At 43.0% G+C, this 14,458-nt stretch overlaps 1 protein-coding gene across 10 annotated transcripts in view; it reads right to left on the bottom strand.

The window, feature by feature from the left end:
• BCAS1 (brain enriched myelin associated protein 1) overlaps positions 1–14,458 on the bottom strand; it is a 92,262-nt gene that overhangs the window by 24,297 nt on the left and 53,507 nt on the right. For 5 of the 10 annotated variants that reach the window (XM_059133049.1, XM_059133042.1, XM_059133043.1 and 2 more), the window contains exons 6-9: positions 14,025–14,069; positions 11,328–11,462; positions 6,875–7,051; positions 609–650 (exon numbers count right to left, since the gene is read on the bottom strand). In XM_059133049.1, coding sequence (XP_058989032.1) covers positions 609–650; positions 6,875–7,051; positions 11,328–11,462; positions 14,025–14,069 — 399 coding nt within the window. The remainder of the gene's footprint in view (positions 1–608; positions 651–6,874; positions 7,052–11,327; positions 11,463–14,024; positions 14,070–14,458) is intronic. The other 5 variants (XM_059133044.1, XM_059133046.1, XM_059133050.1 and 2 more) reach the window with 3 other exon arrangements.

Raw genomic sequence — 14,458 nt, 5'->3', positions numbered from 1 at the left:
GAGGACAACTGATTCATCTCCCTGCAAGATGTTTTGGAAAACGATTTTTGATGTGCCTCTACCAAGCCATCCCCTTCCAATGTGAACACACGGTATTGAAAGTTTGGACAGTGAGGCTCAAGAGGGCAGCTCTCCTGCCCAAGACCGACAGTCTCAACTCGGAGCTCGGCAAGATGCTCTCATGCTTGACGCCACGACCTGCCCTGGGTACCACCCACAGTTAGTAGAGAATCTGGGTTGCCATGGAAATAGAGGTGAATGAGTAGTGAAGATGGAGGAGCCCAGCGTGCAGCATCCTAGCCCCTTAAGGATGTGTGAGTGTGTTCTTATGTTTGGTAGACTCTTTCAGCCTTTAAATGAGAACAAATGGTAAAGACTCTTGCTCTGATTTTGTGTTTAGTTTGCATGGATTCAAGAGGTGTTACAAATCTTCACCCAGCATCATTTCCCATTGGCCCCTGATCACGTGAAGGGATGAAAGAGTCTACAGAAAATGGGAGACATTGGCGCATGCAAGAACACGGGCCCCAGAGCTGGAATGCCCCATGCATGGTCCAGCATGCAGAAGATGAGCACAGAATGGTTCTGCCATTTAACGCATCACTTACATTCTCCTCTGCACCTGCGGGGACTGAGTCCTCTTTAACTGACTAAAGGGGAGATAAAAACAAAAGTAAGAGTCAGAATGTTACCCCCCCAAAAAGGAGAGTTAGTTGGGCTCGCAGGTCTCCAGTGCCATTCTTGGCCATGGAATTTCTTACACATACCTGGTTCCAAAACGAACTTGAAGGAGGCTTATGGGAAAGTAAACGGTATAGCAAGATAATATAAATAGTTCTGTATTTTTTAACATGCAACGAAGGGAAAATAAATGCCCACATGCAGCCCAGGACACAAACGGAGTGAGGAGAAGGGGCTGCTACAGAAAACACAAACCACAGTCTGGGCTGTGGGTCAGCGAAGCGTTTGCCCTAACATTCTCTAGTTGCTGAGAAAAAGAGGAAAAGGATCGATCACACAGGCCACTGTCACTGGTAGGTAAAAGCGAATGAGCTGCTCAGGAAAATTCTGGCATAAAGTCCAGAGAAGTCCATCTGTGGTACTCATAGAGCAAATAGGCACCCAGGTCATGAGCTGGGTCTTCAGCCTTATCCCAACCACAGCACAGTGGCCTGCATCAGAAGCTGCTTCCTACATCAGCCGTCCATATGGGTCAATGTCATCATGACCAAGATCAATCTGGTTAAAACCCTCCTCTGGAGGCTCAGAGAGCTGGGGGTCCAATACACCCAACTTCAAACACTGTTCCTCCCTACAGTAATCCTGGCATTCACAGTCCTGCCTCAGATTAGGAGAGCAACTGGCCCAATGCTATCAAAGGTCAATGCCACCGCCATCACATCAGTCTGCTGAGCTTCAACCTTGGAGCTCATCATTGCGGTTGTTCTTAAATCTGGTGGGGGAGGGGTGGTGTTTATAGACCACTTTGAGACTCAACTCACTTTACAGATCTGGATTCTCATCCCAGAAAAATAAACACAAACAAAATATTTTGCAAATAATTTTAGGGTGTCCAGAGACCATCTCTTGGATTCCAGTCTAGGAGCTCTTTTTTATATTCATTCTGTTCCAAGCCCTGTGTTTGTTGTCACCTTTAAAACATGCAGGAGGAGGGAAGAAAGGAATCAACATTCACGGCTTGTATACCCGTAGAGACATTGTATATGCAGGTGCTTCGTAGACCTCCTCTCACTGAAAGTGGCCCAAAGCAGTAAGGATGGTGATCCTTGTTTATTTAGGGAGAAATGGAGATACAGAGAGCTAAAGTCCCTTGTTCAGGGTGGTGCAGCCAGAAAGTGGTGGAGATGGTTCTGAGAGCCAAGATTTCCCCCTGCTGTGATGATTTCAAGGGTCAGAAACACACCTTTTAATAATAGTGTGAGCTTCTCTCTCCACGACCAGACTTGCTTTCTCTCTAGATGAGATTTGCAGCTTGGACTATTCATCAGCAGTATCTCCGTTGAACTCATTCTCTGAGCCAAGTCTGGATCTCACATGTCATGTGTTCCAGCACCCAGCGTGGTTTCCACACTCAACCCACAATGACAAACGAAGGCCTCGGGCAGCTTCTGCCTTTTCTCCTATGTTTCCCAGCTAGTAGAAAGCCTACAAGCAGAGGAGGAGAGGCACCCGGGAGCAGTCTGACAGGTCCTGGGTGATAGATAAGCTCTTAGATAGAAGGCGGATGATCGATGGTTCCACATAGGAAATATGCCCGGGAAGGAAATCTCAGAGACTAGAATGAAACTTGCACAGCTCACTTCAAAGGAGACCAGAGAGGACTGTCAAGTGCAAGCCCCACCTCAGCAGACCGAAAGGTGTTTATTGGGTTCTCAAATCTCCAGCCAGAAGAACCTACTCAGGCGTGAGGTTAATCAGGAAACACCGAGACAGCAGGATTCCCATTCAAATCTCAAAACCAGAAACTTCTGATCTTCTTTGGTGCACCGGCCACCTGGCTGTTCCCCGCTCAGTCTACAAACTGTCCAGCCTCATTCGTGATAACAACAGAAAACCCAGTTTGAAACTGAAGGGTCCCGTCTGGGCGTCTATATTGCTGAGAATGAGGACCCCAGCAGAGCCCCTGAAACGCACCAGTCTCAACTTGCACAGCCAGTGTTCCCGTCCTTTGAAGAGCACACTCAAAAAAGAATGTTTCTTTAAAATACTGTCACATGGTAGCACTTAAGCCAACAGACATCCTGTTGCTCGTGGGTCTTCTGGAAGCATCATTTGATCATGTGACAGCTGTTCTGCATTCACTGATTTCACAGTGGCCCTAAGACCTTTCCTCAAGCCTAAACATTTCAGCCCGCCTTTCAAGTGCTTCCAGAATGGTCCGGCCATATGACAGACTTTCTTAACCAGGATTCTCAGGGATTTCTAAGATCAAATATAGGAATCTGTACTTGAAACAGATGATTCGGGAAGAGTTTTTAAGTTCTCTTAGTCTGTTTTGCCCTATACTGACTGCTGCCTTTTTTCAGACACGCATAGCCTTGTGTAACTTGCTCCCCACACATGAACACTGGATTCCAACATCCTTGTCCTGAAACGGGGCTCGTCACTTCGCATTCATTTTTCCACTCCATCCTCCCAGCTGTCACAAAAGGTGGCTGTCACTGTCCACTTCCCGAACTGAGGAACGCAAGGCTTGGAGGATTTAAGTGACCCGACCACAACCAAACAGCCAGGGGCTGTCAGAGCTGAGAGCGGATGGCGTGTCTCCTGGGCTTCCGCATGCCCGCTGTTTCCCACGGCATCACGTGTGTCCTCCAAGGGAAAGCAGGCAAGACACTACTATGAAGACAGTCCAGACGTATCATTTACAAGTTGTGGGCGCGTCCATGCACGCGTACACACCTGCACGTACAGGCGTGTGTATCTCCCCTGTTCCTTCCAACAGGCTTCAGGTGTTTCGATAGTGGGATAAGTGAGTCTCAGACTCGTTTTGTACCTCGGGTGCTGTTGGCGCCAGACGCCACACATGGATATTTAGATCCAAACCCGCAACTGTTCACACCTAAAGAAACGATAAAACTGTTCGCTGAGCACGTACTACGTCTGAGGGTCTCTTGTTACAGTTAGTGGACTGGCATAACAGCGCGGCGGGAGAAACGGGTCCCTAGTTACACAAAAGAAAACAGAGGCTTCCGGGGGTTCCGAAATTTGTCCAAGGCTATGCAGTCTGATCTTCAAGTCTATGCAAGACCTGCCGCACACCAGAATTTTCTGAGGTCATCTGTTCCAACCCTTTCTTTCAACAGATGAAGAAAAAGGAACTCAGGTTGAGTAACTTTTGTGAGGCCACAGAGCAAACGGTACTCCCAAAGAACCCAGAACAATAAGGGAAACATGTAGGTGGTCTAGGTACCCGGATTTTAAACACTTAAAGGCAAATATACCATCATTTAAAATTAATTTTCTCAAAGGTTATTTGTGTTATTTTTGTTTTATAATAAGAACGACTTTAGCCATCAAGACAATAAATGACAATAACTTATCATTTCCCATCCATAGCACATTAGGGGGGACATTTTGTTTCTGATGTTCACATTGTAGATGTATACACACCAAAGTCCGTTTGTTTCAAAGCTTCCCAGTCAAAAGAGGAGAAGAAAGCGAGCTTGGGTTAGTGGAAAAATCAAAATTTTCTAGCATTTTTCTTTTTCTTCCCCAAATTTTTACAACAGTGATTTTATAACCAAAGCGTATCTAATTTAAGGAAAAGAAAACGAAGGTCTTTTGTTTTCCACTAGCACGTGAATCCCCCCCCTCCCCAAGAATGTAAGCGACAGAAGGGCAGCGATCTGGTCACTGCTCTTTCTTCCACGCATTAGCACAAAGCGTTTGGCGCAAAAAAAAACTGCACACAAAGGAGACTGAAAATATTCTTGTACAAGTGAATCATCCCTATCTTACTTCCACAGAGAGCGGTTCTTTCTGATTGGGTGAGAGAAGGAAAAGCAAGATTTACGAGTGATTTGGGTTTTCGCTTCTCTTCATTATTTTTATAATTGATTAAAGAAATAAAGCCAGATAACAGTGAAAAAGAAAAAAAAAAAAAAAAACAGCGAGACTGAACTCTGTGAAATCAGTCCATTAGGGGAAGAACGTCAGGGTTCTTGTCTTTTTTTTCTCCATGGAAATAGCTTGAATTTCAAAGAGGAACGAATACATGCCGTATAGACCCCAAAGATAAGGGCAGGTGCGGTATTTGAGGCAGAGTGGCTTAGAAGCTTCCCCAGACTGGAGGGCATGGAGAAATGAAGACATGACCCCTGTGAGCAGTTAGGGTGGCCGCACTGCTCAGCACAAAGGAGACAAGTGACAAAGGTCGGAAGGCCCATCCGTTGGCCACTTTTTGTACAGTGTTAGGGGTTTTGCAAGAATGATTTCATCGACTCTTCATTGCTAGGATGAGGTGCTATTATTACCTATATTTTACAAATGAGGAAATCGAGGCAGTTCTTCAAGGCTCACTGTCCAACGCCCAATTTTGAAACCTTCCCTAAGCGTTCCTCGAACTTGAGTCATTTGCCAGCCTCTGATAAGGTTTTGGCCACATTCCGCGTACCATCTGTGGCCGCTACAGGTACGCTGCTCTGATTTCACGGCTGGAGGGACAGCCCTCGACCCCCAACTCTCGGCTTCTGCTACAGAGTGAATGCTGAGACCACACCTCTGCTGTCTGCTCCAAGGCAACGACCGAGCACGGCAGGGTACTGGGCCCTTCTTACACAACACGTGACCCCTGTGGCCAAGCTCTGCTCTGGGATTCGCCATTGGCCCAGCACCACCCCGAGTCTGTGGCTTTCCCAAACTTCTCCTTCCTTCGCTGTCTCCCTTCTGCCGTGTCAGCCCCCCGCCGTGGTCTGAGGCCTCTCTCTACCTCCTCCTGTCCCTCCCCCTTATCCTTCAGGGTGTTTTCCTCCAATAAATCTATTGCACATCAATTCTGTTGCGTGTCCCTCCTCGGAGGATCCGAATTTATGATACACACTAAAGATCAGTAACATTATTCCTTTTAATTGGATTACTTCTTAAACTATTCCTTTTAATTGGATTACTTTTTAAACTAAATATAGACTCACCTTGGGCAAAATATATATTAAATCTTGAGTTTAATGAGCTTTAGCTCAGTTTTTCCTCAAGCATTTTAAATATATATCATTTTTAAAATAAATGATGTTTGAATGTGGGTTGCCTAGTCATCTTCCTGGCTGCCAATATGCACACACGATTCACTTGGGAAATTTCCCCTACATTATATTGCTGATAGAAAGTTTTTAAAAATAAGTAATTGGTGGTTGGGAAGGAAAGAGGATTCGGACAGAATGCCAAATGACATCACCCAAAGTTTTCATTAAGTACTGGAGATTGTGTTTTGGGCAGAGCCCAGAAGGAAGATCTCTGTACGACAGAAAGCCAACAGAAAAGGGTTCCAGAAATCCAGCTGGATTCTGGACCAAAGAATAAAGTGAACACTGTAGCAGTGTCTATATTTCTGGCCTGCCTTGCACTGCGTGCTAAGTGGCATGGGTGTTTTGATGAAATTCCTAATTTGATTTGTTTTTCAGCTCTATGACTTATATTCCCCTCTCTCACCCACGACGTCTTGCTCATCTTTTGGCCACATTTAAAAGAGGCAAGAGTCTGAACATGTGCGGCAGCTGGGGTGTCTCAGCAATGATGATCAAGGGCTAGCTCGCAGGCGGACCCAGCCCCGCCGCCGCACCGCGGTCCCTTGTGAGCCGCCAGAATTCTAGAGGGAAGGAAATGAGACACTGTTCGGAGTGCTCCTATCACAGAGCGCGGTGTGTGCCCGCCCTGGTGGTGAATGGTAGACACCTCCGTTTTCCAAAAGCAGAGTGAGCTTTAGTGGTTCATAATGACTGATTCTATCTTGCTGGGGGAAAGAGAGAGGCACCCAGAGGTGGTTCAGCTCGCTGGTGGGGACAGTGGTCAGAGGAATCCAGGAGAAAGCCAGAGGAAAGCCATGTTGGAAAGAAAATCACGAAATACCACCACTGTCTGTCATGGACCGAGGACACTCCAAGAATGAAAAAAATCGAACTTGTTTATTTCCTTGTCTTTCCCATGAAACACATGCTTCTCACACACTAGACACTCATTCTTCCCAGGAGTAAATTACAAGGTTTCAGCTCAATGGCTAGTTGAGTCATTTGGGGGAAAAAAAAACAAAAATAAAAAACTCTGTACTTGGTGAGCCCACAGGTGACCCCAAATGAAATAATTTCTCCAGTCACCCTAGCCCCAACTCTACTTCACAAATCTTGAAAATGGGACTTACCTTTTTCCAGAATAGTTTGCCCAGAGGCAGAGAGCTGGGTCCCCCCTTTCCCTTGGCAGTTTCCTTTGCAGTATCGGGGGATGGAGGGTTCTTAGCTGCCTCTCTGGTCTCCTGGGAGATAAAGTTTGCTTTGTCTGACTTGACATCAGATGAAGTGGTAGGTGACTTTTCAGCACCCTAGAGAGTTAAAAAAAAATTAAAATGACCTCTGGATTTCAAAAGTGTGAGATCTCTTTTTTAATAAGCCCAGGCTGGGATTACACGTTAATTTTCTTTATCATTTTCTGTCCTTGCAAAGATTCTATATGAACGCGGATTTGTGTTAAAATTTTGGGAAAAGTCAAGATAGTTTCCTTTTGCAAAAGAATACATTACGTTATATAAGTCATTAGGAATCAAGGTGCTGGTAAGAGGCATTTTCCTGTGAGAAAGTTAGTTTATACTGAGGCCACTGGTCTTCAAATGGTTTTGATGATGTTCCCATCAGTGAAAACAGTTTGAATATGTACCTCCAATATGTGTGCACTTGCTTATATTATACATATACTATTTGATGAATTCAATTGTGAAGTTGAAAGAGGTTAAAATAAATGTAAGGGACATTGTCTCCAACTTTTAACTTTGATTTAATAATCACAATCAAAGATACCAGTGCCAGGCACTGTTCTAAATGACTGAATGTTCTAACAGTAGTTCTATGAGGGAAGGAACTGATTATTACGTTCATTTTACAGAGAAGGAAATTTTGGTCCCAGATGGTTAAAAAACTTTCCCACCACTACACTAATAAGGGGTCAGAGTTGACATCAAAATCCGGGGACTCTGACATCCAAACCCAAGCTCTTACCCCCTCCTCTATACTACACCACCTCCAACAAACCAAAGTCCCCCACTCCTTGTGCTACTGAACCCATCCAGGGAGAAAATATCTAAAAAAGTTTCAACTGGGAAAGTGATAATGACAAAAAGGCTGAGAAACACATCTACACTCATCAGTTTCATTGGGGAACGGGCCATCCTCTTTGCGCTGGGAAAATACCCAGAGACTCTTAAAAAAACATTGCAAAGAGATAACTGCATTATATATAGAATAATATAACTGTAATATATTAGTGTAATTGTTTGTCAAATATGTATCTTCCTGCCCAGATCATGAGCTTTGAGGGTAAGAGCCATTGCCTTGGACGCCATTACATCCGTAGCTCCCATCAGGCCCAGGGTGTGCCACAAAATAGGTATTAAATAAATAACTAAATAATTGTATGGAAAGGACCAGAGAGAAATGCCTACACAGGATCCTGCCATGCTGTTGCTGCCCACCCTCCCCCTCCTTAGTGGGCTCTGGAGCCACAGACCACCTGCAGGCTTTCCTCCCTGCCACCCAGCTCTCCACTTCCCAAAGAAGTGCCCCAGGTGCAGTTCTGCCAGCTGAATATTAATACTCTCTGTCTGCACTGTGGAAGAGATCACAAAAACTTGGTATTTTCTGGAGTCAATCTCATGGATAGCGTTGCCTGATTTAGCCAATACTCTCAATAATAAGAAGATAAGATAACCCTGATAATTTGAATTTCAGATCAACGAAGAATAATTTTGAAGCGTAAGAGTAAATATCCCTAGGATTTCCTGGGACATATTTATATTTATACTAAAAAATTATTTGCTATTTATCTGAAATCTGAATTTAAGGGAGTGTCTGTATTTTAACTGGCAACATTACCCATGAAATTCTAACATACTAGATTTGGAGATTGCGTATCAAATGACCTTACCTTCTTCCCTAGTAAGTGTTCATCTTGTTTCACACTTGGGCGTGGGAGAGGGGAGCGGTTAGTTAGAGGTAAACATGACACCGAGGAGTGGAAAACAATGAATGTGGGGCAGAGCTCAGGATTCACACAAGCCACCTACTAATATTTTAGAAGCCCTACAGAGAGGGTGGGCAACAAGAAAACATGAGTGGGGAAATGAGCATTTCTGGGTATGGTCGGGAAAATAAATAAATAAATAAATAAATAAATAATCCTAAAACAATGCCTTGCCTTGTGTGCATGTTGTCATGTTCAGTGTTTGAAGAACATGTGAAAAAGTTTGATTCTGAAGCATAGCATGTGATTAAGCCAAGAGAAAAAGATCCAAATTCAGCAAAGAAAAGCTGACACTCTATTTATAACAAGAAGCTTATTTCACTTATTAATTCCAGGACTCCCTATTCTTTTATACTAAGAAAAAAAATTTTTAAAGAAAACTTTCTTTTCATAGGAAGAAAAATGAAGATAAAGAGACGGGAATCTAGGAGTTGATCCCAATGGGTCCTCAGTGTATTTTTTTTTCTTCTTGAATTGCAAAACCAGAAGATGATGTTTTTATCCCTGAATTTGCTTGGATTTCCTCTTTTCTTTCCTAGGTTACAATGAAATTGAGAAGGAGACATACACCTCCTCTAACCATGCAACTGTCTGTCTGGTCCGTGTTAATGGCCCTGTTTTCCTATCTTTTTGGATGACAGAATCATAAAGTGAAGAAAAAGGAGGTAAAAGCCAAGAAGCGCTAGCAAACTGCTGCACACCTGAGAACATCTGGGAATTATCTCCTTACTTTACATAAAAAGGCAAAACCTTATAGTCCAGAAAGGGGCATCTCTTCTCCTTCCCAGTATTTCCCCTGAATCCTAACTTTGCCCAAAATGCAACTCAGTGCCAGGATGTGAAGCCAGTGATCTGGGGAGAACTTAAGAATACAGAACATGGGGGCGCCTGCGTGGCTCAGAGTTGAGCCTTTGCCTTCGGCTCAGGTCATGATCTCAGGGTCCTAGGATCGAGCCCCCCATCGGGCTCTCTGCTCAGCCAGGAGCCTGCCTCCTTCTCTCTCTCTGCCTACTTGTGATCTCTGCCTGTCAAATAAATAAATAAATAAATCTACCTTAAAAAAATAAAAGAATACAGAAATTGGCTGCCCCCCTTTTTGTGGAGGAAAGTGATTCTGGAGGCATGAAACTTAGCTGTGCATAAGATGAATGCCACCGGAAATGCAGGTACAAAAGGGAAGGTCGTACATTGTAAACTTTCAAGACCCCCCGACTCGCAGAAGCTCCAAGTGCATTTCTCTGCATGAGGTCCATGACACACTTACATGACACTGTTACCGAATGGTCTCCCACGTACAGTAGCACCACGTTTTAACCCCAACCACCCCCTCAAGGCAATCTCTTTCCCTCCACCCCTGCTGTCTTTACAAAACAAAATCAGCCTGTATGGAAATTCAAGAGTGGCTTCATAACACAGTTTGCTTATGCAACTATAGATTCAGCCAGGAGATCTTTCTATGGAGTTTTTACTTGCCTACACAATCCTGGGGCTGTAACATCCTGCTGGGGAAGGTTCCCCCTACCACCCCTTAAGTTCATTCAACTTAGTGGAGAATGGTGGATATTTCAAACAAATGACCAAGGATGCTGGCCCAATTCAAGGATCTTAACTGCTGGTTTCAGACAAACCTTGGTGTCTTCTTAGCCATTCAAAGAGAGAAAACTCCACAGCTGACTTCTATGTTGTCCTCACTTCCCAAGGGCATGGGGATAGAAACTGCTCTGCCTTCATTCATTGTTTTCTTGTGCTTGGGTTTTTTTCTGGGATCAGTATGAGCTTAGTTAAGACTGAGAGTGAGTGGAACAGACCACAGAAAGATAAGATGGTTTTCTTGAGGTTAGAAGCGTATTTCCCAAAGTGTAGGAAGCATACCATTGGTGGTATCACATACAACTTTAGGTTGTGCTGAGATAAAACATTTTAAAAAAACCCATTAAAATGGAGAAAATACATTTCCCCCTCAATTCTCATCTAATCTTTTTAAGAACACTCAGGGGGAAAAGCTTAGTCTGGTCTTGGTACATCTTTAACATTTTTCTATTGCTGGCAAATTGCATTTTAATAAGGCTAGAAAGGCATTAGATTTGGAGCTTGACACAAACAAGGTAGCTAGAATATATTTTTTGTGTGTGTGTGAGCCATATTCATGGTTAACTCTTTATGCAAAATGACTCGAGTTTTCCACATATCCGGTAATATAAAGTTTTCTTTAAATAGGAAATGAGTCCTTTTTAATATAAAAAGATCAACCAAATAATACTACATCTGACAAAAATGATGAAGATGGTATGCATGCTTCAGACATTTGAGAAACACTGAGTTAGAAGGATAATTTCAGAACCCTGGTCCACACTAGGAAGAAACTAGTCAGATGTTTATGAATAATTACGGAGACTTAAAAGAATCATTGAAATTTGATTGACACCATTTTTAATTCCCATGCATGATCTCAATCACACCAGGCTGTCTTCCCCAAAGTAGAGCTGGAGGGACCCAGCACAGCCACGTGTACATATGGTGAAGACCAGGGTTCTTCTTCTTCTTTTTTTATTTTTTTTTCCTTTCTAGTTTAACAAGATACAGACCTTATGCCTAAAGAATTTTCTAAATGCGAATCCTAGCCGGGGGCTATGCAGGTGCTTTTTCTTGGCGCCTTTAGCTTGGTTCTCACAGGTCTTCTGTCTTGGTTGGCCATCACAGACACTTTCTGCTTTGGATGCCTTTTGGGCAACAGCAGTCACAGCTTAGAACTTTGTTTTTAAACAAAAATCCTTCTTTATTCCCCTGTCGTTTTTAAGTGCATTAAAACACTTTCACAATTAACTGTCACTTTCACAATCACCCCATCCCCCAACCATAACGTTCACATCACGTGAATGTTTATCTTTTTTAAACTTTCAAAGACAATTTACTACCTGGTAAATTCCAAGACCATTTCCAGTACATGATTTTCAACAGGGCAGCCTATTTAAATGACCCAGATTAACGCAAGTCTATTTGCTAAAGACAAAGACAGGACATTAAGCTTGATCCGTATGACATAAAATATTCAGATAAAAAAAGATAATTCTGCCCCTACTTGATAGTTTTAAAGATCTAAATACTCTTGTCACACGGGAAAGGAAAAGATACATGAAAACAATTTATTTTTGCATCCTGGAGTCAAAGCAAACACTGTTAACAGTGGCTTCCTTTCTCCAACCCATCTTTTATTCAGTATTAGAAACTTCAGGGAAGCTGTATCATCTGCAAAAATTTCAACTGACTTCTAGATGGATAGATCTCCCAGGCAAGAGAAGCGTCTACTGTGCTGTGCGCCAGTCCGCTGGGCCAAAGTCGGGGGAGACTGGAGCTGAAACAGCCCAGCCACAACCATTCAGAATTGTCGACTCAAGTTACAAATGGTGGGGGATTTTGCATGGAGCATGGAGTGTGTTCAAAATGGTCTGGGCCAGGGGCACCTGGGTGGCTCAGTGGGTTAAGCCTCTGTCTTCGGCTCAGGTCATGATTTCAGGGTCCTGGGATCAAGCCCACATCGGGCTCTCTGCTCAGTGGGGAGCCTGCTTCCCCCTCTCTTTGTGCCTGCCTCTCTGCCTACCTGTGATCTCTCTCTCTGTCAAAGAAATCTTTAAAAATAAAAATTGTCTGGGCCAATGGGAAGATGGACCAACAGTGTATATGTTTCGAAAGCAAGAATCCAAGAACTTTGGTAGAAAGAATGTTAAAAATGCAGGTTTGTGGAAAGAGGTTGGTTTGTGTATTAGACAACCTACATTCACAAAACCCTCTTCTGAGACTCAGCTCCACTGGCAGTGACCCTGACCTCTCTGGGCAGGGTAGTGAGATCTTATCAGCTAGGTTTGTGCAGTTGGGACCACATTCTGGGGGGTGGAGCGAGGAGTTTTGGTGCATGAACAGCTAAGAGAATGAGCGCATCAGGTCACTTGGGAAGCCACACAACACACCCACATACCCCACTGTTTATAGCCTAGTGTGCTGACTGTGTGACTTCAAACAATGTAAGACACAGAATCAAAAGAGAAACATTTGGATCCAACTATTCATTGAACTTGACCCCAGCTGCCTTATAGCAAATGACTACATTTATAGGAAAAAGCATGTAGATGAGTCAGATAAAATTTTTTTTTTCAAATGGAAGAAGAACATTCTAGAAGAAGCAACTGATACACTACAAATGTCATCATGATGTCCAATACATCTAGCAGTGATTATAGAAAAAGTGATCACCTACATTTGAACAGAGTTCCACAGTTTGCCAGGCATTGCCACACTTTCCTTCAAAGCTGGGGTTGGAGACAGAATTTATTGTCCCAATTTTACAGATGTTGGATTCACATAGGTTCGGATCACGTCACACAGCTACCACATAGCAGGCCTGGAGCTCAAACGCAGGTCTTAAGACAAATTCTAGGATCCTTTTTGCAACCTGGCCCCTTCAAATATTGGTAACAGATGTATTGGGCTGGCCCGGCCATTTACTGGGTCCCGGCGTCTCTCAAAGACCCTCAGTTATCAAAAGAAGGATGCAAGACATTTATCTGTCACCAAATTAAACTTTCCTCACGATTCCCGTGAAAGTTAAACCATGTGTTCCATTAGGGATAATCAGTTCTGTCAAGGTTAAAGGAAAACATCTCTAGAAAGTAGTTATTCCAAATAAAATTTATTTTGAAGGGAATTGGTTGGATGGCTAGGATGACAGTGAAAAAATTCAGGCTCTCTAGGGCATCCTAACTCTAAACATTCCTTCCCTTGGCAAGCATCCAGTGGGGACTATTTGATTTCACCAACAATTGTTTTTGTGGAGGAGATTTATTTTTTCCAAATTACATGAAAAACATGGAACATGTTTTTTAAAAGTCAAAAATAGAGCAGTTTACTTCTACTTTAAATTGTAATTCACCTCGTCCTCATTTCCAGTAGCTAATTTGTGCTATATTCCTATATTCCCTGGGTCTCGCCATGCACAATTAAAAAGACCAACATGATATGTGGTTGTTAGTATTTTGTTCTTATTTTATATAAGAAATTGGTGATTGTGTCATTATTTATCCAGAGTTAGCAAATATTTCAAGCTTTCCACTAAAATTTTCATAAAAATAGCGCTGATATTAATCAAACACTTTAAAGACAATCTAACAGCACTATGACATTGCTGAACACATACACACACACAAACTTCAAGAAACCAAGCAGCAGACACAAATCCAAATCCAATTCCATGCACAAATCCAAACAGGAACACACTTCAAACTACCTACCGTGTCTTCCAGATCTTTTTTTGTTTCAGTTTTGCTAGGTGAAACCTTAAAAGTTTAAGAAAACCAAGTATTAAAAATCATAGCTATCTTTTTAGGGTGATTTGATTTCATAGAGACATTGTTTCTAAAAACCCTAAGGGGTTGCTGCTGTTCAGTCTGCAGGTAACGAATGTAATGAGAAGTCCTTTTCAGTACAAAAGCGTTCTACCAAGTTTGGTAGACAGCCATGGACTTCTGGATAATTTCTAGATATAAAAAAGTTTTTTTTTAAAAAGTCAGGTTTTATGATGAAATACATCAGACCTTATACATTCACCAAGAGCTTGACCACCTTTCAAATTGTCTCCTGGAAGGCCAGAGACTTTCCATCACTTCTACCACTGATCCAAGCAAAGGCACAACACTTGGGTATTTGTGGCATGTTCTGTTGACTG

Source organism: Mustela lutreola, chromosome 9 (assembly GCF_030435805.1).
Source record: "Mustela lutreola isolate mMusLut2 chromosome 9, mMusLut2.pri, whole genome shotgun sequence".
NCBI classification, from domain to species: Eukaryota; Metazoa; Chordata; class Mammalia; order Carnivora; family Mustelidae; genus Mustela; species Mustela lutreola.
This window is presented reverse-complemented; position numbering and strand designations above follow the sequence as displayed.